We start from the raw sequence: 26,369 nt of genomic DNA, 5'->3' as shown, positions 1-26,369 counted from the left end.
TATAAACGGATTTCTATTCACTTTTTCACACACACACACGCACACACACACACACACACACACACACACACACACACATATATATATATATATATATATATATATATATATATATATATATATATATATATATATATATATATATACATATATATAACGACCTGATGGCCATAACCCGAATTTACACAACCAAAACACCATAAAGTTTTTTGTAAAATATTAACAATTGAGTGTCAGCATAACAAAACAGCCTACATACAAAACAAATATATACGAACAAAAATAAATTAATGCTACACTAGACGTGCAGTCAAAATATTTATAAAGGTAATATAGATATATAGTTCAGAAATTCACAAGATTCGTAACTCTGGATTCACAAATTTTGGTCTCACCAAAATTGGCCTCACACAAAACCTGGGCTCACAAATTTGGTTTTCAAAGAATATGCATTCCGGAAATTTGGATTTCATAAAATCTGGCTTCACAAATTCGGTTTTCGAACCTCGGATTTCGAATCTTGGACTTAAACATGAATAAATCTAATGTCAAAACAACCATTTAAGCTTGAAATTCATGACATAAAATGGCTGCCAGACTACATCAATAATTATGTACATCAATAATGTGTCGCTCCACATAGAGATTTTCCGTTACATTTCAATCTATATTCCTCCCTCAAAACCGTAAACCTATTCTAATAATGAAATACAAACCAAAACAACGTCAGTAATGTTAAACCTATTTGAATGGTTACATCACTTGTTATATTTACTTTGCTCAAAAATCTTGTTTAGGAAGTGATTGATTTGTGTTTATTACACATAGTAATTTTTCTGCAGAGAGGTGTGTGTGTGTGTGTGTGTGTGTGTGTGTGTGTGTGTGTGTGTGTGTGTGTGTGTGTGTATGTGTGTGTGTGTGTGTGTGTGTGTGTGTGTGTGTGTGTGTGTGTGTGTGTGTGTGTGTGTGTGTGTGTGTGTGTGTGTGTGTGTGTGTGTGTGTGTGTATGGCGGTGTACATACTTACGTAGTAAGTATTATGTATGCATGATGTGGTGGACTCTCCCGTCGAAGACGATGTATGAGCGTTCAGCTTTTGCCGAACGACATGACACACAAATGATTTGTTTCTATTGTGATCAAACGTATTATGTGCTATACATTAGATCACTCTCCCTCCTCCATCAAATCGACGTTGCCTGAACAGGTGAACCAAGCTGTACCACGCGTCAGATGTCGATCGTAGTGCAACGTGAGATGAAGTGTTTTACTAAAGAACACAACACACCACCCGGTCTAGGGATTTGAAACCACGATCTCGCGAGTGCAACACCCTAACCACTAGGCCTATACATACATACATACATAATTACATACGCACACACACACACACACATATATATATATATATATATATATATATATATATATATATATATATATATATATATATATATCGTTTTTAAAAAAGGCATAAATCCGGAGAAGCACACTCTAAGAAGTAGAGCAGTTTCGAAAACCCAGGACCCTACATTAACGGGACGAAACGTTGCAAGCTATGCATTGCCGAACGTACCTGAATCCCAAGGGACTCACTCGAACCAGGGACTATACTTTATTCCAGAACGGAGATTTTCGGGCCATGTTTGCATTTTAGGAGATTTCTTATTTCTTTTTGCCCACAAGGGGTTAAACATAGAGGGGACAAAGAAGGACAGACAAAGGGATTAAGTCGACCCCAGTACGTAACTGGTACTTAATTTATCGACCACGAAAGGATGAAAGGCAAAGTCGACCTCGGCGGAATTTGAACTCAGAATGTAACGGCAGACGAAATACTGCTAAGCATGCGTGCGTGTGTGTATGTGTGCGTGCGTGTGTGTGTAAGCTAAGACGAAAGAGCAAATCTTCAACATGTATAAAATATTGTTCATTTTTACTACAATATTTTGTAGTAAATTTTTGTTAATTTTGACTGAAGACAAACAAAATTAATGTAATCCTTTTAATGTGAATTGAATTAATAAATCACTGTTGATTGAATGGTAATTTAGCAGAGCTTACATAAGCTAAAATATTAAATTAGAGTTCAGTTTGGAAGCTTAAGCAAACAATCACATTCACTATGACACAACTCAAACTGTTAACAGTATGTAAAGGTGCCTGTGACAATATTCTTTACATTAAAATATTTCCCTCATGCTATTATAGTTATGTCAATTTTTACAACTTATAAGGGATTCGCCAATAATAAATTTCTTATTTATGGAGGTGCTTAGATAATTCTTAAAATATTCGTCTATAAAAGAGCTACAATACCTCACCTGCATTAAGCATGAGTGAAGTTTGAAATAAAGCCAACTGTTCAAGAAGTGGACTATGAATAAAGTTACTGGAGCCGACATGCAAGATAATGGTTTTGATTTAAGAAGTAAGAAGTATAAAATTAAAATTAGAAATTAAACAAAAGCTTAGAGATTAGTTTTCAAGGGAAATAACTCAGAATATCATCTAAAGAGTTACTAACCCTAACTGACATTAAAATCCCGCCTAAGAAATTTCCTCTTTATAAAGTAGATGCATGCAATGGCACACTTGTGTACAACGTATGTTCTTTTGAAGCGAGTCGCATTATAAAAGGTTAATTAGAAAATTTGAGTGCTTTTAGCACCTTGCACTGGTTCGTGTTTATCCCTTATTAAATCAGAAAGATCTTAAATGAAAAGTGTTGCCCGTCAAATCAGAAAGATCCTATATGTGCGTGAGTGGGTGTGTATCACGGGCGCTTTTTAAAACTTTTTTTTTTTTTTTGTAGTTAACGACAGCTTCTTGAATCTATAACAATTACAGACCGCTCCCTATCTAAATCCTCTCTGCACCACAGACCGCTCCCTTGCTAGTAGTCACGTGACTAAGCCAAGATGGCAGACGACGGTGAAAGCGATTCCGACTTTTTGGAATACAAACTTTGCTCTTTCCAGGACGAATTGTCTCTGGACGGGATTAAAAACATTCTACTATGTCCTCGCTACCACATCCTTGTCATTCTCTATAACGATGCCAATTTACATGTTTTCCGCGCATCGGACACCCGACAACAACTGAAAACTGTGCCCAACATCAGGTGAGTGGACTTTAATCGGAGCTCGCGCGAAGCCTCCTTCCTTCACTTATTTAGATTATAATTCGGTACTACTAAAGCAGCACGGTCCCGAACGCGCAGTCGTGCATCCGCGCTAGCTAGTCGTGAGTGGTCGATCCTAGCCCTGACCCTGTCCCTAACCCTAAACACATTCATTTGCACACGCGGGTTAGGGTTAGGGACAGGGTCAGGGCTAGGATCGACCACTCACGACTAGCTAGCGCGGACGCGCGACCGCGCGCTCGGGACCGTGCTGCTTTAGTAGTACCTTATAATTCCACTTGAGAGAACCCATGAACGTCTTCTTTTCACTCTTGCTACTTCTTATTCTTGTTACAAGAATCCAGACATCCCAACCATTACTCTTTCTGCCTGCTACATCAAGCATTTCTCAGCAGGTGCTCTCTGTGTTATGATCTGTTTTGACTGCCATCCGATATGAAGTTATATTAAATTAATTCACAAATACTTCATTTAAATAGGAATGCGACGATGTTTTCTTGTACAAATTTAGATACAGTAGTTTCTCGGTTTACGAACGACTCTAATCACGAATAAATCGTACTTTATATGTATATAGGTAAAATTTTGATATAAGCACCATATATATATATATATATATAGATATATAGATATATATATATATGTATATATATATATATATATATATATATATATATATATATATATATATATATATGTATATATATATATATATGTATATATATATATATATGTATATATATATATATGTATATATATATATATATATATGTATATATATATATATATGTATATATATATATATATATATATATATATATATATATATATATATATGTATACATATGTATATATATGTATACATATGTATATATATGTATACATATGTATATATATACATACATATACATACGTACATATATATACATACATACATATATATACATACATACATATATATACATACATACATATATATGCATACATATATATGTATATATATATATATGTATATATATATATATATATATATATATATATATATATATATATATATATATATATATATATATGCGAGCAAAAATAAACACAAAAAAGGCGGTTTCCTTGCATGATTGTGTATAGAGGAACACACTACCTTGTTTAAAAGAGTTCCAACACTGTCTGTTTCTCATGTTTTATCTACACTCCTGCAGAACCAATGTGGGGTATAGAATATGGAACATACAATATATAATATAATATATAATATAAAACAAAATAAAATAAAAATAGATGGCACCATGAAAGAAAGTATTGAATGTAGATGAAATATTGAGTGTTCAATATAAAGGATCAAATATATAAATATATAAATATAAATATATAAAGGCGACTCGAGTTTCAGGGCTATTTCCCTTCGTCATGGCCGGTATGACAGACTTTAACAGACTGTGTGTGTATATATATATATATATATGTGTGTGTGTGTATGTATATATATATATCGACTTTTTATCCCATCTTCCCAAAACCACTGAAACAAATTCAATCCTACTGAGCTTCGATGTAGTAAGCCTATACACAAATATCCCACATGATTTAGGAATAAAGGCGGTTGAATACTGGGTAAACAAACACAGGGAAGCAATTCCCAACAGGTACACGGTGACATTTATACTAGAATCAGTGAGACTTATCCTGGAAAATAATACGTTCTTCTTCAATGGTAAGAACTATATCCAAATTAAAGGCACGGCTATGGGGACGAGGTTTGCCCCCGTTTATGCGAATTCGGTGATGGGTTACTTGGAACAAAAACTCTACCAGGAAATAGAGGAGAGATATAACACCGAATTTAGGAAGCTTATAGAAAAAGCATGGAAGAGATACCTGGACGATTGCTTCATAATCTGGACCAAACCTCAAAGCATTCTGGAAGAATTTAACACCCTTCTGAACAATCTACACCCATCCATCCAATTCACAAAGGAGATGAACAGTAGCAAATTACCATTTCTAGATATAATGGTAATTAAAAAGAACACCGCCATTACCACAGATATATATTACAAACACACAGACACACACCAATACTTGAACTTTAAATCGTGCCATCCACCCCATACAAAACGCAACATACCATACTGCCTAGCCAGGAGAATATGTACTATTGTAGAGGATATAGAGACCAGAAATCAACGCCTGATGGAACTGAAAGAATTTCTGGTGAAGCAAAAATACCCATCACGACTCATAGAAAATGGTATTCAGCGGGCTTCGAAAATACCCATACAACAACTGAGGACACCGCAAAGAAAAGACAAACAGGAAAAGATCATTCCATTTATAGTGACACAAAATCCATGCCACCAGAACATCTTTAATATCGCCAAAGCGAACTTACCGATCCTTGCACAAAGTAAGGAATTGAGAAATATCATTACAGATCAAAATATAACTCTCAGTAAGAGACAACCTAAAAACTTGAAAAAACTATTAACAAAGGCAAGGTTTGACCTCAGCAACAAAAATCAAACATTCACTGTATCCAAATGCAATGATAGCCGATGCGGCACATGCCGATCAATCCATACCGGCCCATATATGAACACAAAAACAGGGAAAATATTCACCAATGCGAACATGAACTGCAAAAGTAGAAATCTAATCTACTGCATCAAATGCCCTAATTGTGAAGAATTGTACGTTGGCCAGACAGGTAATGCACTATCGGAACGCTCACGGGTACATCGACAACAGATTAAAAACCCAGAAGTCCGCCAAATACCACTGAGTAACCATCTAGCAACATGTGGTCATCAAACTTTTATTATATTTCCATTCCATAAACTTTACAACCGGAATGAAATTGAAAGAAAATGCAAAGAAAAGGACTTTATTAAGAAATTCAAACCCACTCTTAACAAACAATGATTAAATCCATCTTACTTGGGGTTTAAAAATCTTATCCCTGTAACCAAAACACAAAAAATCTCTCAGATATCATCATTTCTATAAATAGATTTGGCATCATTTCTAAGAACAGCCAAACACCTACTGGGGTTTAAAAATCTTATCCCTACAACCCACACAAAACAATAAATTAAAATATCATCATTTCTAAAAATAGATTTAACATCAATTCTAAAAATAGCCAAACACCTACTGCTGCCGTCCAAAGGAATTGGTATAAAAGACAGAAAACCAGCCAACTTATTACAGTCTGTTAAAGTCTGTCATACCGGCCATGACGAAGGGAAATAGCCCTGAAACTCGAGTCGCCTTTATATATATATATTTATATTTATATATTTATATATTTGATCCTTTATATTGAACACTCAATATTTCATCTACATTCAATACTTTCTTTCATGGTGCCATCCATTTTTATTTTATTTTATTTTATATTGTATATTGTATATCATATTATATATTGTATATTCCATATTCTATACCCCACATTAGTTCTGCAGGAATATAAATAAAACATAAAAAACAGACAGTGTTGGAACTCTTTTAAGCAAAATAATATATTCCTCTATACACAATCATACAAAAAAACCCACCTTTTTTGTATTTATTTTTACTCGCATATATATATATATATATATATATATATATATATATATATATATATATATATATGGCACTGTCATGGTATTAGCTGTTAGAAGTGATCTATCTATCTGTCTGTCTGTCTGTCTGCTTATCTCTCTCTCTCTCTCTATATATATATATATATATCTCTATCTCTCTCTCTCTATCTCTCTCTCTCTCTCTCTCTCCATCCATCCATCTATCTATCTATCTATCTATCTCTATATATCTATCTATCACTCGTCCACCTTTGCTTGTTTCCGTAGAATTTAAACAAATGAAGTTCAGTTTAAAGTTTATAAATAAATATATTTCATTCCATGTTCAGCATATCTCATTAAATAAAATCTGTTTTGCTCGTTTTTTTTTGTTTTTTTTTTCATACAGCATGTTGTTAGTGGCCATAGGTTTTTAGCCCTTGGGCAGGATTCCACTGCACAGAGTATGTGAAGTTGTACATGCAACCCAGCATAATGTTCCCATTTAGGGTCCATCAGCAAGCATGGTTCAAAACGGAGTTGACTTATCTGTTTGTGGCTAGTTTAAGACACAAAAGGAAGTGATGGAGGATATGTTGAAATCCAATATGGCTATAAAGTTTCATTCTTAGGACAACCTCAACACCAGTACCAGAGTGGAAATTGGGAGTTTAATGTATATATGAAATTAGGCTTAAGTATAGCTGAATGTTTTTTTTTTTTTTTTCTCTGGATAAAAGGAGATTGAATAGAATTAAACTAAGTTACATTGATGGGGTTTTATCAATATATTTTTATGATGGTGCACTTTTAGGTTATTCAGTTTCCATACATGTATGTGTTGCTGTGAAAAACCCACAAGATATTTCAAGCTAGTGATAACAATGATATTTAGTTGAAAGTTAGGCCAGATAATATCCCAATATATACCTCTCTCATTCAGCACCCCTTTGTGTATAGGATGTCATCCTACCTGACCTCCTTCATGAAAATGCTTAAAGGTTTTTCCATGCAGGTATAAACATCTCAAGGCCTGTTCTAGTCTACTGTTAAGTAATTGGCACATATCTTCTATGCACAACTCACATCTATTTCTCCCTGTTCTATATGTTATAGCCATACTCATGTTATCCACCTTGCTCTTACTAATACAACAGCAACAAGGCTAATGAGCATTTTGTTGGTTTTCAGAAATGAATTCAATTTCTCTTGTCAGGAAAAGCTACCGGCAACAAACTGGTACTTTTTATTTTTAAACTACTTAAGGTTGTAAATTATGTTTACTAATAAACTTAAAATATCACTAATTCTTTCTCTGTCTCTCTCTCTCTCTCTAGCTCAATTCATTATGACAGCAATGAACATCATGAGACTACATTGTGTATGCACCACATAGATGGTAAATTGTCAGCTTTTTCCTTGGAGGATGATCTGAGATATCTTTTTACTTGTGAGGAATCTGTATTGGCTCTGGTGCTATGTAAAGAAGGTAAGTGTTCTCACTTATTGGCACTGACTTACTATTGTAGAATGCCTCTGAGTGGTGTGGTTTTTTGCCACTGAATAAGCGCTTCCATTATGTCTTATATCAGATTATCTGGCTATATATAGCCATGACTTCCACTTCATATTCAATAGTTCGTAAGAAGACACTGCCAACAATTTCACTAATATTTGAATTTACACAATCATCAAGCTAATGAAAAGCATCTGTAAAACATTCTAGAAAGTCTCCTTCAACTTGTTTCTCATTTTATTGATTGTCATTCTAAATTATTTTATGGCTTGGCATCTTAAATCTACATTAACTTTTGTATGTTGTTACTTTTTAAACAGGTCTTGAACTCTTTAAATCTACTGCACCTTATTTACTTGGTTATGCACACTCTTCAGTTATTTTACTTACCAAGAAAAGGCCAACTAATTGCCAAGCTAGTTCTGATGCCATCGCTACTACTACTACCCTTACCATAGCTTGTGTGTATTTTACCAGTGAAGCATCACAGAAACCCTGCTGTCAGTACACTATTGTATTGTCAGACCAATTTGAAGAGGATCATATTGTGCCATCAGTTCAACTTTATGAGTCAACTATATCTGTTCTAAACTGGCCACAACACACACTTTGTATCCTTTTCAAAGTAAATATTTTTCGAGTTGTTTTAAATCTGAAGTTTATGCTTATTTTATAATTGATATTTCTATGCCATTGCTTTGTATTCAATCAATTAATCACTGCATTAGTCAGTATTTTACTTCAAAAGTCAGTGGAAACAGTTCAGACATTAAAATACTATATTGTATAATTTCACTTTTTTTTTTCCTAATTCAGTTACTCATTGTTTGGTATTTGAATGTTGTCACATTCAATTTGAACTTATATTCTCCTATAGAGTAATAAAATTAACACCAGGACTAGAAAAGTTGTCATACATCTTTGAAAACACAACACTAAAGAGTTCTCTTAATGTTTTCTTTGTTTGTTTGCCAACCCCTTTACAGTGTATACTGCATGCATTGTTTTTATTGTGGCAACAACACTAGAGAGGTTGTCTTGTGGCTATGTGCAGGACTAAAGGGAATTCTCAATCTTAACCCTTTCATTACTGTATCTATTTTGAGATGCTCTCTGTTTCTTTCAATTAATTTTAAATATAACAAAGAACTTAGTAAAATAACTTAGTTATCATTAAACTAGTGTTAGGAACATAAATTGTGACTAAGGTTTGGTGGAAGATTTTAATTCAAAACTTATGAAAGCAAGACATTTGTACTATAGAGCCAGAGCCGGTTTCAGCTGGGTTGGTAATGAAAGGTTTAATTTTTACTTGCTTACCTTATCAGTCAGGAGAATGTTTCAAGGGAGTGGGAGGGGGGGGGGGGGGCTCTTACCATGGCACTGGCATAGGAAGGTGTAGTGTAGAATATACGTTCAGTATCAAGTATTGAAATGGCTGCATGCATATTATTAGAAGAATTCTTACAAAGAAGAAGAATAAATTTAAGAACTATATATTTACTACATAAAAATATATTTTATTTATTGGTTGTTGATGAAACATAATCAAAATGTAGAATTTAGTTGAATGAAGTAATCTATGCAAGGAAGTTCAGAAATGTAGAAATAACAGCTAAGTGGTGGTTTTCAGTCATATGGTGACAGGAAGAGGAGAATTTCAGGTAGTAATTTTATTAGTTGCTGTTTCAGTTCTGCACCATTAAAAAAGAAAGACGTCTGTGTAGATTGCCAACAGTTTCAAAATTTGCGCACATAGTTATATTAGTCCTTCTTTCATTTGATTTGCTATCATTAACTTACATCCCAAAGCTTTACCAGTTATTACCATAACTGCACTCATTACCACTACTGTGTGTACAGCCTCAGCTAGTAGGTGTTAGCAGTCCAAGGTATATGATGTGTATGTAAGTATTAAGTCAACAATGACTGTCTCAAAGGAAGGCTGATGGTCTCTTAGTTACTAGGAGAGATTTCCAGTAGTTAATGGTGAAGTGGGCAGGTGAAAAGATTGGAAGTAAAAACCAACATACACAGCTCACGTTTAAGTCAACTTCCATATCTTTCAACAAAAGTCAAAATTCAAGTGGCAGATGTATGTTTGAGCAAGCCTGTGTAAAATGGAGAACTGGGTGGGATGATTGATAAGTAGAGAGAGAAAGGAACAAAATTTTAAGTATACAAGTTTGTAAGCTTAAGTTGAGATTAAAAGCCAAATTTCTGTTACAAAATAATAAACTTCAACAATATATGTAATGACACAGCAAAACAAAATACAATTTACCATTATGTCACATGCTTCAAAAATATCAAGTTGAACTAGTTAGTCGACTCCTTCAGCATAAATATGTTTTGGTACTGAAAAAAAAAAAAAAAATGGCTGCAGTCAAATCACTGAAACAAGTAAGAAAAAAAGCAGCTTGTTAAAAATTTTTTTTTGTTTTACAACACAGGAAAATTTTTCCTTGTAGTCCTTAACTGAATTTTATCCAGATCTATATGATAGCAGTGATGGAGTATGTTACCTTCAGGTTGATCTTTGCTCTGTTGTTCACCTCTGTAGCAGTATGCCCCGGTTTTGGTGTATGTCAAATGATGTTGCACATCTCTTCCTTATCACTGAAATAAACTCTGCTATCTGCCTCTCTTTGAAGGATTTATACACTTTATGTCCAGCAGACTGCAAATTCTTTTTTCCATCCAATAACCTTTCACAAGACAGAGAATACAAAAAGTGGATACGCATTCATAAATATGGTTATTGTTTGCCAGTGATCCAAAGAGGCCAGTTTTCTAATGTATCATGTCTTGGAAAAGTTGTTAAAAGAAGAGTATCTGGATTGAAAAAATGTCTTTCATCAGCAACTCTGGATGAAAAAATTAAAGTAGTACAACTTCCAGAATTCCTAGAACAACATAGTGTCAAAGAAATTGCTTTGTCAACAACATCAGCAAAAGTGCTGTTCTCCAAGAGAGACAACATAGATCTATCAATTTTATGGCTGTGTGACTTTACAACTGGCAATGTCAAATTAAAACGGTGAGTTGTTTTTTTTTACATTGAACATAAAAGAAGAAATTTCTTATCAATGCACTTTATATCTTTTCATGTATATCCATGTGGGCATGCAAGTGTATTTGTATTTATATATATATGTGTGTGTGTGTGTGTGTGTGTGTGTGTATGCATGTGTATATTTGTGTGTATGTATTTTCTGTGCATGCTTAAGTATGTATATTTCTATAATCTTCTTATTATATTGTCATTTGATATTCAGTTTTAAAAAAGAGACTGGTCTCCTTGTACTGGGTATGGAAAAATGTCACCCACCTCTTATCCTAAAAGAAACTGGAATATTTGCAATAGTTGATGAGCTTCACCAAGAGGAATTTGTGGATAAGGTTTGTTGTTTATTTATTTGTATATATTGTAAACTTGGATATCAAAATGCATTTCATGCTTGTTATTATTGTCTGAGAAGTACTATTTGTAGCTCTCTCATGCTTCATGTGATTCATACAGAATTGATGTGTTGCATGTATCACTTTTGATTAAATATCATTATACAGTGCCGTAGAAGGGAGACAAGCACGTTTTGCTTGTTCATTTTCATGTCAAGATACATTTTTCCATTGAAAATTATATATCATTTGAAAGTTCTGAATGTGAACAATTATCTTGAGTTTGAACAAGAATTTCAAGAAAAAGACAAACTAATTATGAAATAAACATATATTCCTGCAAAAATATACACTAAATTGAGCTACATAAGTCTTCTAGAGTGCAAAATTAACATTGAATCATTGAGAATGTTGTTTATTCTCTCTCGCTGTCCAAATTTTACCTGGCAGATATTCTTGTAGATGTAAATTTTGTTTCTCTTTGAGAAATATTGGTCAAATTTTGTCAATAACAACTATGTTGTGCAATGAATATTGTTTTGTAGACTATTAAAGTCTGGTGTGATGTTTTTTGGGGGATCTTTTTTCTGATTTTGCAGTTGGATTATGTATGGTAATGTTTACAAATTCGTTTTCAGTGTTTTTCCTTTCTCTCCTACGAAAGAGTTTGCTGTACATTATGAATGTTTTTAACGACTTTTAATTTATGCTTTTCATGCTAAAGCAAGGATTAGTTCTCACGTTTTTCTTGTTTTTTAATCTAGATCTACATGCAATGGGAATTGAGAAAGGTACCAAGTAGTTGTGAGATGTGCTAGAAACAACTGCTAAATTACCCTTAAATCACGCACTTTTTTGTTTGAAAATATATTCAAAACATTTTTCTCTTTTTATCAAAAAGGCTTCTTCCTGTCGTTTTTAAGTGCATGGTGCAAAAAACGTTAGCCAAAATTGGTCTGAAGGCTGGATTGGGTTTGGTGAGGTGATGGGGGTGAAAAATTGTTAATCTTCAAAAATAGTTATATTAATTGTGTGGGTAGGGTAAGGAAAATATGCTTAATTTAAATTGGAATTGATTTTTCAGGTTATGACTTATGGCGGAGCTCGTTTCACTGATGAACTGTGCCAGATGAATCATTGGGGGCGTTGTTCATTACCCCTTCGGGCTCTGGAACTTGGCTTAAAATATCGACAGATTGACACTGTCACCATATTCCTGCAGACTAGACAGAATTGTAAGTATTGATGTTTCTAGGTCAGTCCTATCCAATTATGTATGTGTTCAAGATAGGGAAAATATATGCTTGAGAATGTTTTTTTGTTTTTTAGAACATGTTTTTCTATTTGAAAGTTTAAATCGAAATGTGAAAGGAATGTTATATTTTTCATAAAGCTTCTTCATAAAAAACAAATAACTTTATTAACTACATAAATACACATTCAGAAAGAAAGAGGGACAGACAAAATGTCAGAAAGGAAGAAAACCACTTAGTGTCTCCTACCCAAAAAATTAAATTAACTTGAAACTCAAAGTTAACATTGCATTGTGTTCTTAAGGAAGGCACATTATTCTGTTTGTCAACTGTAAAGTGGTTTATCTATGGGGGCAATGACATCAAGCCAGACCGTAGTCGTGACCAATGCCAGTGTCTTGTAACTAGCCTGTTAAAAGTAGCCTTCAATCATTCGGCGATATGCTGTTATTGTGAAGACCTGCCAAAGTGAAATCGTAACCGTGGCCAATGCCAGTGCCGTCTGACTGGCACTCATGCCAGTGGCATGTAAAAGGCACGGTTCAAGTGTTGGGCCTCTTGTAGGCAGTAACAGGTGACCAAGACTTTTGGCAATGAACCATGCTTGTGTAGACCTGCCAAGCCAAGTGAGACTGCAGTTATGGCCAATGCTGGTGTGAGGTCAATGGCACCCATGCCAGTAGCATGTCAAAAACACTCACTATACTCTCAGAGTGGTTGGCATTAGGAAGGGCATCCAGCCATAGAATCTTTATCAAATCAGATTGGAACCTGGTGCAGCCGACCCCCCCCCCCCCCCCCCGGCTTACCAGTCTTCAGTCAAACCGTCCAACCCATGCCAGCATGGAAAGTGGACATTAAATGGTGGTAATGATGATGATGAGAATACATTAGAAAAGTAAACTACTTGCCCCAGCAGTTCACAATCCACACATTTCCTGAAATGCCTACACCACACAATTCATACAATAACCAAAATTTAACATATATTCTGCTAGTATTTAGATTTTGTTACTAATTAAAAGGTCTTCTTTAATGAGTGTATAATGTATATTTTTCAGTATTCTCACACGAGAAAAAAACTGATGGGAATGAACAGAAGAATGGTAATGTAAATAGCTGTCTGCCTAAACTGCAGGCATTAGAACCAGCTTATCGACTGCTATTGCAGAGCATTGAAGACAACATGGCTGAACAACAATCTTTATTCTTTGCACAACAACTACTTGGTATAATGTTAAATCATTTATATTCTGTGCTAAATGACATCCTTGCGTTCAAGAATTCTTTACTAGACAATATTGCACTTGAAGTCTTGCAAGAAACAGAGTCAATGACCCAAACTGTTCTACAGTATATTGCTAAAGTACGCACATATATGAATGCTTTTGGTTTGAAGAAACAGAATTCTCTGACAGATGATGCTAAAATAGGAATCTGCACTTCAATAGAAAGCAGTACAGCTGAGTACAATGAATGGTCAGAAATGGATGTGACGGTAAGACCTTTTACATCAGAAATCTGATTATGAAATATAGTTTATTCAAGAGAAACCATCCTTCTCCTCATTATTATTATTATTTTACATCCACTTTCCATGCTGGCTTCAGTTGGGTTTTGGTTGTTATGATCCAATAAGATTTTATCAGGAGTTACCTGTCTCAACCTTGTCTTCTACATATTGCATTTTGGCTTGTGTTCTGCTACCGCATGCTTTTCCTATCACTAATCATTTTACAGAGTGTCCTGGGAGCATTTTATCATGATAGCTCAGGTGGGATTTTTATGTTCTTATCAAGACCAAAAGTCCTCTCCATGCTATCAGTTTTTACTGGTTTGTTAAGAATTAGCAGATTGCACTGGGTACATTTTATCATTGCTTTAGGATCAGAATGGTTCTTCTATCATCTCTCTTATGAATATACACGTCTCAGAGGAGTGAGGACTTTTTACTCTTGCAGCCTGTATGGCAACAACATTTTGTTAATGCCCTGATGGAGAATAAAAGAGTGATGGTAGAGATAGTGCGATTGGGATGAGGAGGAGAGAGAGAGAGAAAAGTAGACAATGGTAGGATTAAGTGATGTATAACGATAACAAGTGAACTGGAAGAAAACGAATGACTTATTGTCAGTTACAGAAAGGGTGGTTGTAGGAGATGCTTAGTTCAAATAGATCTGATACAGTCCCTTATATATAGGTACCAAACCATCCATCCTTACATGGGCAGTATGCAGTACAGAGGGAGATGTATGATAAGGAGATGAGAGGGTATCAGTGACATGAAAGATGTGGACTTGACAGCAGATATAGTATGCCATAGATATTACACCTCTTAACCTCCATCACTACCACCATTTTTAATGTTCAAGTTTACGTTTGCACAGTTGTCGAGTCTTCTGCAGCTCTGCATATTACCAATCAACACTTCTTTCATTTATTATCTCCTTTGTGTAGTGCAACATTTTGAGATCAGTCTCCATCACTTCATCTCAATACATCAATTCTGAAATACTCAAAATATTTTATTTTCAATTTTCTTCATTATTGTATTTCCTTTATGTAGGCCCTCACAGACACCAACTTTATGTTCAGATTTGACTACTGCAAGAAAATGTGAGCAAGGATGAGCTTTCAAAAGATTGTAGTTATTTGTAGAAAGATTGAGAAAAGTTTTTATTATAGAATTTGGGAAATAAAACACTGCAGGTACATCAAATAAGTTTGTACAGGAGTAGTGCATAGCTTGTTCATTGAGAAAATCAGACAATGTTGTAGCAAGAGGAAAATCAAAATAGATCCCTCCCATTACTTTCAAACTGTCCACTTCTGGGCTAGCTACTGTCATCACTAAATTCTTCAATCTTAAATGCTCAAATACTTTCAAGTTGTATATTCCATCAACATGTTAAATTTTTCTCTTATTTTTATTTCAGGATGCCATTGAAGATAGCATTAGAAAAAATACTGTCCCTATTGTCCAATACTACCTTCTCCAACAGAACTCTCCAGAATTAGCCAGTCTTTCTGAAGTTACTCGTTTAGGTTTACTTCAAGGAATTAAATATTTGATGAATGCCAAGTTTGATGAAGCATCACTACTCCTATCAAATCTTGTAAGGTTAAAAGTTTAAAATTTTAATTTTTGCTGTTTTTAGTTAAAATTTGCTTGGATATTTTTCATAAACATCTGTTTATTTTTGAAATTATTTACTGGAAATATTATTGCTTTTCCAGGGTTATAAACCTGTAGAAAAATATTGGGAATTTGCCCTTTACACAAATGATTGCTTGTTAAGAGACTGTATTCTTAATTATTTCACGGAAACAACTGAAGAACAGCAGAAATTAATTACTTTCTTCCATTTATTACAACAAACTTATCCTTGTATCTCATATGAAAAGGCTAAAGAAAATATTTTACCATTAAAGTAAGTTTTGTTTATTATTTGAAATAGTTTTTACAAATGAAATTTTTAAAGTATAAAATTTTAATGAACAGTATTTTCCAAATGGTTTAACACACGCACCCCGATTCCCCCACTCGATCTTAATACCTTTGCATCACTATGCCCATGGTGCAACCGCCCTCCCACCCCCTCCACCAGTACCGGAAGTTCGTATCCTCTCCACCAGTACCGGAAGTTCCTATCCCCTCCACCAGTACCAGAAGTTCCTATCCCCTCCACCAGTACCGAAATTTCCTATCCTCTCCAATTCAGATTGGAGCCTGGTGCAGCCATCTGGTTCGCCAGTCCTCAGTCAAATTGTCCAACCCATGCCAGCATGGAAAGCGGACGTTAAACGATGATGATGATAATGATGATGATGTATGAGCATGAGTCTGCCTCTGTGTGTATGTATATATGGATTATATTTCTGCATCTTGCTAGGCATTTGGACTCGGCATTAACCTAGACAAGCAGCATTATTGCCTCTATGTATTTGCAGATATACTTTATGCTCTTTATGGAGTTACAATACTCTGCATTGATATGAATATTGAAAGTCTTTGGCAGAAATGGGCAGCAAGCAACTATTCATTGATTGTCTACTTCATGATTTCCAGGTTTGGCTCGCTGTCTTCCATTTTCTGGTTTCCTTTTTCTGTACGTTGGATATCCATCATTGCCAAATTGAGTGTGAGAAATAAAATCCTTTGGATTTTTTTTTTGTGCATTTCCCTTCCTTCATGCATGGTGACTGAGGGTTTTTAACACCACAAGGGCCATGAACCATATGAAACACCATGATGTCACGGAGTGTCCGATCAGTATCAAGATCAGCAATTTCAGCTGATTAATTTGATTTGAGTTTATTTTTGTGCATAGCCTAAGTAAAATATGGGCGTGAGGTAATCTCCCATTCTGTAATTTCCACTGTATACATGAAACAGCGAACTTCCCCAAAAGAGGTGCATCATCTTATTTGATTTCAAGTGAAAAACCCATGCTATGAGACCATGTCTCTGGTGTGCCTGTTGATCAAGAAGGAGTTCTTTTTGTATTTCAGGCCATTTTGGGTTACATGTAAAAGTTATAAATAAATCTGGTATTTGAATAGACAGTATGCCAAAGGAGAATCGAAAGTTTCACTTTGAATTTGAATAATGCTAGAAGAATAGCTATGTCATATAAAAGAGTAGCTTTACGGAATCCAGGTGACTGTGCGATGCACTGAGAAGGCCACAGATGAAGTGGAAGACCTATTTGTCACAGTTTCTTTTGACACTTGAATAGGCCCAAGGAGAATTGAAAGATTCAGCTTCGAATCTTAACCAGGTTGAGACTACAACTGCTGATTTAGGTTTACTCATCCTGTATGTGTGTATTACATAGTGTTTGGCCCTGAGTTTTATTAATGCTCATGGCAAAAGTAAGGGGGGTAGGAAACTGTAACAGCTTAAATTTGAATGGGACATTAAATGGTATAACAGGTATGCAAGGAACAAAGATGGTGTCATGTTTACCACAACTGTTGAGGCTTAAATTGGAATGGGACATTAGCTGGTATGACTGGTATGCAAGGAATGAAGATGGTGTAACATTTACCACTACCAGTAAGAATATTTGCCTCAATGCAGCTCCTCATAGGTTTGTGCACAATTAGTGTTGTACCACTGCATAATTTTTGCTGAGACAAATTAGGCAATAGCATAATATGAGATATAGAAAAAGCATAATAGCTTCCAGAATAGCCTCCCTTGAACAATTTAATTTCACTTTTTTGGGACAAACACAAACGGACAGAATGTCTTTCTAGATATATATATATATAGAAGATATATACATATATATGTATATATATATATATATATATATATATATATATATATATAAAGAAGATATATATATATATGTATAGATGGAGAAAGATTTTCTTAAAAATTAATATTATGACTCCTTTCAATTTCATTGCAGTGGCTGGAAAGTTGTGGACGCGATTGCTGCTTGCATGAGTATTGCACCATCTTGTGTTAATATCAAAGCATCCTGTGGAGAAGTGAGCATTAACAAACCTGAGGAATCGGTGTCTCCTGTAACCTCCCCATACAGTGATGTGCAACTTGATTGGCTTTTGTCTTGGTCCTATGATACCAGACATTTGGTTATTCTTGATGCCAATATGACCAGTCAAGGTATCAACATTCTTACTCTTTTATTAATCAAAATATCATCAGTGTTTAATGACTCTTTTATCCAAATCTATCACATGTCTTTGTGTGTATTATCTCATTCCTCTGATAATTTTTCTATATTAAATGTTTTGAAATTTAATCTGCCATCTGAAGAACTCTTTAATCTAAGTTTGTTTTGTTTGCTCTCTACTTTCATAACACCTATCATCCATATTTATGGTTATACAAGGACAGTTTTCTTTTGTAGATTCATTAGTTGATGTCTTACATGTCACTGATCTCTCTCAAAACCCTTGCATTCACATCCTGTGGATGACACTTGATTTCTTTCTCACCAAACTAAAAAATTCAATATACTACCCTATTTTCATTGAATGCACACCATCACTGATTAACTATATACACTCTCATCATACACCCATCACTGAAGAGTCTGATCTTATCCTTCTAGAAATGAAACTAGAAAGCTCAATGATAGGGACATTTTATTTTTCTTCACACCATTGATATTAAATTCTTAGAGAATTTTCGTTTTTCTAACTTCATTGTGAGGTTTTTCTGTGAGGAGGATGATTGATTAAAGAATGAGGAAAAGTAAATGGGAAGAACCAAAGTGGACAAATAGATAAATTAACATTATTTATGTGAAATTATTAATTCTTAATCTTTCTCTTCCTCAGTAGACTTCTTCCTGGGAATAGAGTTATGTGAGAGAGAGGGATCATGAAAATATTTCTACTTCTAAAGCAAATTATAACAACATTTGTTTGAAAAGTACTGGTTAATTAATTTAGATATTTTCTGGGGTAAAGGATTTACTTAATTATGTCATTTACTTTTATTGCAGTTTTTTTCTTGATGAATATAATTGTTCTAGATTATGGGAAGTTACTGAAAGAGTTATATGACAAGTGCTGGCTATAGAATATCTGTAGAAATGACCTCAACAAAATCTCTCTACGGTTGGTAGCACAATAAAAGGATTCAATGCAGTTTGTTAAATGGTTGTGGCTTGGAAAACAATCCAACTACAGAAACCTTGCCAAAATAAGAAAGTACAAGCAATCTCTTTAGGAAATCATGTCAGTATGGGAAATAGATGTAAAGGTGTTGATAATAGCAATGACTATGACAATCACACAATTAATATGGTATTCAGCCCTTCCTATTTACTTAGGCTACTGCAAACACTATACACAGAAGGAGAAGAGTAAAAGTCGACCTGTTTTAAATGAGCAGTAGCAAAAATGATGTAGATGGCAAGTTATTAAGGTATAATCTGAAAAAATTGATGGAGAAAGGAAACCTGAATGACCAACAATATCCTGGGTCTATATAGTTGAATATTCAGTGTATGTGGCTGGAAGAATTGACAGCCAACCATGATGACTAGATGGTTGTGTTTTTCATTTCTTTGGTGATACAGGAATAGAAGAAAGCATTTCAATAAGTCAGAATGGTTCTGTAAAGGTACCTTCTTAATTTCATAAATATAAATATTATTTATAAGCATACATTATTTCTTCAATTTCTAGCAGCTGCTCCTGTCCAGAATGTTCCTCCCAGTGTCATGTGGGAATACTTAGTCAGCCACAACCGGATTGATGCCGCATTAAATTGGTTATTCGAACATATCAGTTCGAAAAAGGAATTAGTCACACCACCTGATGATATTTCTTATCGACAAATTTTTCATATTGTCAAGACTCATGGAACAAACTATCTCCAGGAATTGGTTCAAACTTTACTAGCAGCGTATGTAGTTTGACTCATTAACATGTACATGGATGTAATTTATATGAAGTGTGCTAGTATTTGAAATATTGTTTCTGACACACAAATCTATAGTAGATGAACATTGATAGAGACAAACTGTTGTACTGATCTAGCTAACTTGCTTTGACACAAGATATTTAAATATTTGATGTTAAACAACAACAACTACTACTACTACTACAACAAGCAGCAGTAGTAGTAGTAGTTGTATATGAACTGTTTATGATCCTGTAAATATATCATCTTTAGAAATGAAAATATATTTGCTTCGAGACATCAATTTTAGATCAGTGATTCAGTTTTTTTACTTTGACTCACTGGAAATCAGATTTTTTAAAATTGCTAGCACACTTTGTATGAGAAATTAAGAAGAAAACATTTTTCTAAAGTTAAAAATTCAGTGAGATATGTAGAAAACTATTGTTCACTTCATTCTGTTAATCATATTTGTGTATAACAAAATTATCTATAACATGTTTTTAAGAAGCTCGAATATTAATTTTCTAAAGCTCTAATGATATTTTTGACTATATCATACCATTTGATGCTCTTTATGATTACAATGATGGCAACCTTGACAAAGGTAATTGTTCAACAGCAGTATTATTAGTCAGTCCACTTTGGGCTAGTGCTGTTTTGTAATCGAAGCTGTAGTGATTTAATTATTAATTGAATTAAATTAATTTATATCATTTCATTGAATACGTTTTCCCATTCTTGCATGAGTTAAAACATTCAATGAAACCTGCCTCTGTCAACAACTGGATTGAGATGTATTAAACTCTATAGAAATTGTTTTCATGTGTACAAAGGTCTTAGAATTGAATGCTATTTTTAATGACTACCCTATAAAGTAATAATAACTTTTAGATTTTGTCTTTATACTAGAGTTGATTTTGTTCCCTGTATGACTTTTAAAGTTCATGGTGTGAGAAATATTAGATCTTAGCATTCTTTAAGTGGTGTTCTTTTACTGTGTCACCAAAACAACAAGCAAATAAGACTGAATCATTGCATATTTGGAGTGTTAGGTGAGAGTCATTCTGTTGACTACCACCATGCTTTAAATCAGCTCAAGAAAACACTGAGAGAAACAAGTAAGCAACTAATCACAGTCTGCCAGGACCGCCTGACTGGCCCTCGTGCCGGTGGCACGTAAAAGCACCCACTACTCTCTCTGAGTGGTTGGCGTTAGGAAGGGCATCCAGCTGTAGAAACTCTGCCAGATCAGATTGGAGCCTGGTGTTGCCATCCGGTTTCACCAGTCCTCAGTCAAATCGTCCAACCCATGCTAGCATGGAAAGCGGACGTTAAACAATGATGATGATGATAATGACTTTGTCTATTTAGTATCAAATTGTTATTCTAAGGAGCAACAATAGCCACTGTTGGTAAATATGCTTTATTTAAATTGTTGTCAGTAAGTTAGTAATTGAAGGAGATACATTGGCAGAAAGTTTAAGTGGGGTTTTCACTGAGAGAATATGTTTAGTGCAGGATCTGAGAAGTAACCCTGCACTAAACAATGATCCACAACATTAGCCAATTCTTAAGATGTATCTCACTCTCTTTGCCCCTTTTCTGCATGCTGATGGTAAGTGAAGGTTTATCTTCCAAGTTGGGAACCTCTTATTGAAGCAGTATAAAACATGGGTTTGAGTGTAGAATTGTAATTTCTTTTTTCAGTGTTACTTGCTGTTTTTATGCATAAACTGTTTTAATTTTTCTTTGCTCAGAAACGGAATTCTGGATCCTTCACTATTGACTCACAATTTTGCAATGTTCCTTCATTTATTGAACCACTTAAAAGGTGTTTTAAAACTTCCTTCCCCAATAACTGAAGTGAAAACATGTTCCATAGAATTACGCCAATTCCACCAAGATATGATTGCTTATTGTACCAAGAACAACTTTGGTTATCTGCTGTGGAAATACTGCCAGATTCATAAGTATGCAGCCTGTTGTTTACTTTGACAAAATAGTTTTGCTTTTTCTCTCACCTTCCTTTCCTTTATCTACTGCAAAGTTGGAGGTTAGCTACACTGTTTCACATTTTTTCTCTAAGGTTACTAAATTCTGTGTAGACTTATAGAATAGCATGAATGATGAAGAAAATGCAGCAAGTCCAAAATGCCACACTGTGCACTCCTAAAGTGAAACGTTCTGTCTGAGAGCACACATGGTATGATCCTTTTAGAATCGTGGAAGATGATTGATCTGGAGCAATGGATCTGAGAATTTCATTTCATTATACCTGATTCTCACATTGAAGATAAGCAAGTTGATAATGTATAAGACAAAGTATCTGAACTGTTTTGTATTTTGAAAGCTACACTTAGTGTCTTCAGTGAAGACAGTGACCCTCAAATTCTACAATTTATCCAGTTGTAAATTTAAGCTTCCTTGTAGGAATAACCCACCGCTGCTATTAGCAGCAGCAGCACTGTAAGATAAATATTTACTTCCTTTGTAGCACTGAGTTGTACTCAGGACTTCCGTTATATATGCTATATGAGCACAGATTCTTTATGAGAGCTTCATAGTGGGTCTATTGATATTTAAATGTTCTGAGATCAAATCCTTTTGAAATCAACTTTGTTTTTCATTTCTAGAATTCAATAAATATAAATGATATAGCAAAGTTGAGCACCATCAATATTGCACACCTACAAAAACTTGCCAAAAGATATTAATAATATCTGACATTTATAAAAGTGCCCATTATTATTAATGTAATTTTTTTTTTAATTAGAAATGCTCATTGATATTTTCTTTTCTTTTAGGATTAGCCCCAAGCAATTATCTTTGCAATACTTTGAGAGTAACGAAGACATGTGGATGAAGATGTTCAACAGCTTTTATGCTTTATCTATAAACCCTTATGGTGAGTTGATAGATTTTATAACGTAATAGATTCATGCAGAGCATCAGTACAAATAGATTATTGATGAACTAAAAAAAATTTTGATTTGTATTTATAGCTGTAATTTAATTGTCAATAATGTTTGCATACTGTAATTTAGGAATCTAGTAAATTCATTTAAAAATTTATTAGTTCAGTTTATAGGAAACTTGGTTATACATCATTAGATGTAGTCCTGACTTTCCTATATAAAATTACGAATATAACGGAACGCTGAACTCTAGACTATCAACTTAAACAACATTTATTCAGGTGGTAAATATATACATCTTTAGCTCTTGTTTGTTGTTACAGCTTCTGTGTGTGTGAGTTTTGTTGTTGGGACGTTGTTATGTAGATGTAAGCGAGCTGTCGAGCGTAAGTCCGAAAGATGGAGACAGACAGCTAAACACATAAAGAGACTCTCCAGAGTTGGAATGTTGGAGACACTGCTTGACACGTCCATGCTCATGGCCGGCCAACCGAGAAAGAGCTAGAATAGAAGCGGGAACGCTTGGTTGTTTAATTCCACGCATGCGTGAGACTACGCATGCGCACAGCGTTACTACAGGGCTCCCTTGCCAGTGCAAAAATGCACGATAATATGAAATCTGTTAGAACGCCTGAGGCAGGATGGCCACTGAAAACCACCCACAAGATGTAGCACAAAACGCACACAAAGAAAAATGAAAGAAATGAAATGTACACTTGTGTGATACATGCATGCAATGTACAAATGAAATGACAATGACAAAACAACCGTGATGACAACTGTCCAGGAAACTGGAATCACGCGATGTAAAAGTCTGATTGTTTGTTTTCCCTGAAAGGAAAGTAAATATATGAGTGCACAAGTGTGTGTGTGAGTGAAAACACAGAACAAGTGAAAGTGTCTGTAGAGAAAAAAATCCAGTTCGTACAAGAGTCCCACAAGGAGATAGAATGTCCTGTTGAAACTTGGCGACGTCGGGGGGAATGCTTGTAGTTAGTTGGTAGTAGTAATTGTTGTCGTCACGGTGGTAATCTTGGTTGAACGAAGCTGGTGGCGAAAAGGTCACTCAGTGATGGTGTTTGAAGAGGTGCGCTTTTACAGACGATCGACAGACAAATCTCTGTACGACCATTAGCGAAAACCTCGAAGAAAAATTTTCTTAACCCAAGATGAAAGAACGACCATGCGAACTCAAAAAGGAGAAATGGTGACGAATGGACAAACAGAGGACTCCTTTTATTTAAACGTGTCACACGGTCGAACACAAAATATATATCAATGATGATATACAAATAACGTTATACTACGATAACAAAAATAACCAGTAACGAGACGATAAAAGATGACTGTATGAAATGAATAACAAGAGATATTTTGTGTGGCATAAAAGATGTATGTATATGTGAGAGTGTGAATGCGACATATAAGAACATAATAAAAAACAGGCCGTCTATATGTATGTGAGATATCACAGCAGACAGAAAGTCAGTACACGTGAGAGTTTTATACCAAGTTTTTTTTTTAGTACACAATTGGAAAGTCGCAGGCTGTAATTCTTGTCTGTTTATCGTGAGTGGAAACACCCACTCTAACAGAGGCGAGATAAAAACCGCGCTTGTTGATGTTGGTAATACGTAGTAAGTCGTGTTGACTATGGTTGGAGATGTTGGTGGCGTAGTAATCGTAGAATCGTGTTGGTCATGACGATGATGCTGGTTAGTAGTTCAGTCTCCATGGTCGCATTTGTTCTTTAGTCGGGTTCACCAGTTATAAGTTGGTAGTCCAGAGTCCATGCTGCGTTTGTTTCTTCGTCGGGGTCACCACTTGAGTAGAAAGTGGGTTATTGCAGCTCAGCGGGCTGCGTGTTCGAATCACGTCGGGGTCACCACTTTATAGGAAACTTGGTTATACATCATTAGATGTAGTCCTGATTTTCCTATATAAAATTACGAATATAACGGAACGCTGAATTCCAGACTATCAACTTAAACAACATTTATTCAGGTGGTAAATATATACATCTTTAGCTCTTGTTTGTTGTTACAGCTTCTGTGTGTGTGAGCTTTGTTGTTGGGACGTTGTTATGTAGATGTAAGCGAGCTGTCGAGCGTAAGTCTGAAAGATGGAGAGAGACAGCTAAACACGTAAAGAGACTCTCCAGAGTTGGAATGTTGGAGACACTGCTTGACACGTCCATGCTCATGGCCGGCCGGCCGAGAAAGAGCTAGAATAGAAGCGGGAACGCTTGGTTGTTTAATTCCACGCATGCGTGAGAACACGCATGCGCACGGCGTTACTACAAGTTAATTGCTTCAGTATATAATTTATGCATTAGATATTATGGTTCTTCTAACATATAGGAAAAGTTGTGACACTTTTGTCTTTCACAAGGGCATTAAATGATTTCTCATCACACACATGAGCATGCATGTGTGCACACACACATACACACATGCACACGCTACATATAAATATGGAATAGCTTTTCTTTCAAATATGTCATGTTAGAAACATGATTATAACTAACAGAAAGAAAGCGAGATTTCTGTTGTGCTTAATTTGAATTGCTCTCTTAGGTAGACAGGAGAAAAATATCGAGGGATCGTATGCAGATAGTTGTAAAATTGCTTTGGAAAATGAAAGAAAGACCAGCTATAAATATTTTAGAGATATCCTTTTCCTAAATCATTAATCTCCATTTCTATACTTCACAAAATGAAGTGTATGTTGGTACACTATTATGCACATGTTTAAGTTGTATGTAGATCATTATTTAACTAATTCTAATGATTTTTCTTGTTTGGCAGACACCAGCCCCATTTATGAAGCTAGCTTGTCCAATGCTGCAGTTGTTTGGAACTTGAAGGAACCATCAGTTACTGACCTCATCCAAGAAGGTCATGTTTTAGCTGCCTTAGCAACTATTCTTTATGGCAATGACCTGTTAACCTCAGTATGGCTTTCTTTATTATATAATTTTTTTTTTACCATATCAATTATCTTAAAAATGTTTTATACAAATTTCATGTACCTATAAGGGAAATATGTGCATTCCTGCCTTCTTCAGGATTTTACGCAATTAACATGATTAATAAACTTATACTTAATTTGTATATATATATATATATATATATATATATATATATATCAGTGTGTGTGGGAACAGATCTGTTCTAGCAAATCTAA

General features: G+C 34.8%; 1 protein-coding gene across 2 annotated transcripts in view; it reads left to right on the top strand.

Moving 5' to 3' along the window:
- Window positions 1-2,897: 2,897 nt before the first annotated feature.
- Window positions 2,898-26,369, top strand: part of LOC106869329 (spatacsin) — a 110,321-nt gene continuing 86,849 nt past the window's right edge. The window contains exons 1-14 of one of the 2 annotated variants that reach the window (XM_052974099.2): window positions 2,898-3,123; window positions 8,042-8,193; window positions 8,541-8,831; window positions 10,714-11,260; window positions 11,499-11,622; window positions 12,707-12,857; window positions 13,937-14,373; window positions 15,812-15,991; window positions 16,113-16,306; window positions 18,296-18,513; window positions 20,052-20,268; window positions 22,026-22,238; window positions 23,073-23,173; window positions 25,991-26,136. In XM_052974099.2, the coding sequence (XP_052830059.2) occupies window positions 2,921-3,123; window positions 8,042-8,193; window positions 8,541-8,831; window positions 10,714-11,260; window positions 11,499-11,622; window positions 12,707-12,857; window positions 13,937-14,373; window positions 15,812-15,991; window positions 16,113-16,306; window positions 18,296-18,513; window positions 20,052-20,268; window positions 22,026-22,238; window positions 23,073-23,173; window positions 25,991-26,136 (3,174 nt within the window). In that variant the 5' untranslated portion in view covers window positions 2,898-2,920. Of the gene's footprint in view, window positions 3,124-8,041; window positions 8,194-8,540; window positions 8,832-10,713; window positions 11,261-11,498; window positions 11,623-12,706; window positions 12,858-13,936; window positions 14,374-15,811; window positions 15,992-16,112; window positions 16,307-18,295; window positions 18,514-20,048; window positions 20,269-22,025; window positions 22,239-23,072; window positions 23,174-25,990; window positions 26,137-26,369 lie in introns of both variants that reach the window. The other variant, XM_014915038.2, reaches the window with a different exon arrangement.

The sequence above is a fragment of the Octopus bimaculoides genome, chromosome 16, assembly GCF_046866305.1.
Source record: "Octopus bimaculoides isolate indiv1 chromosome 16, ASM4686630v1, whole genome shotgun sequence".
NCBI lineage: Eukaryota > Metazoa > Mollusca > Cephalopoda > Octopoda > Octopodidae > Octopus > Octopus bimaculoides.
This window is presented reverse-complemented; position numbering and strand designations above follow the sequence as displayed.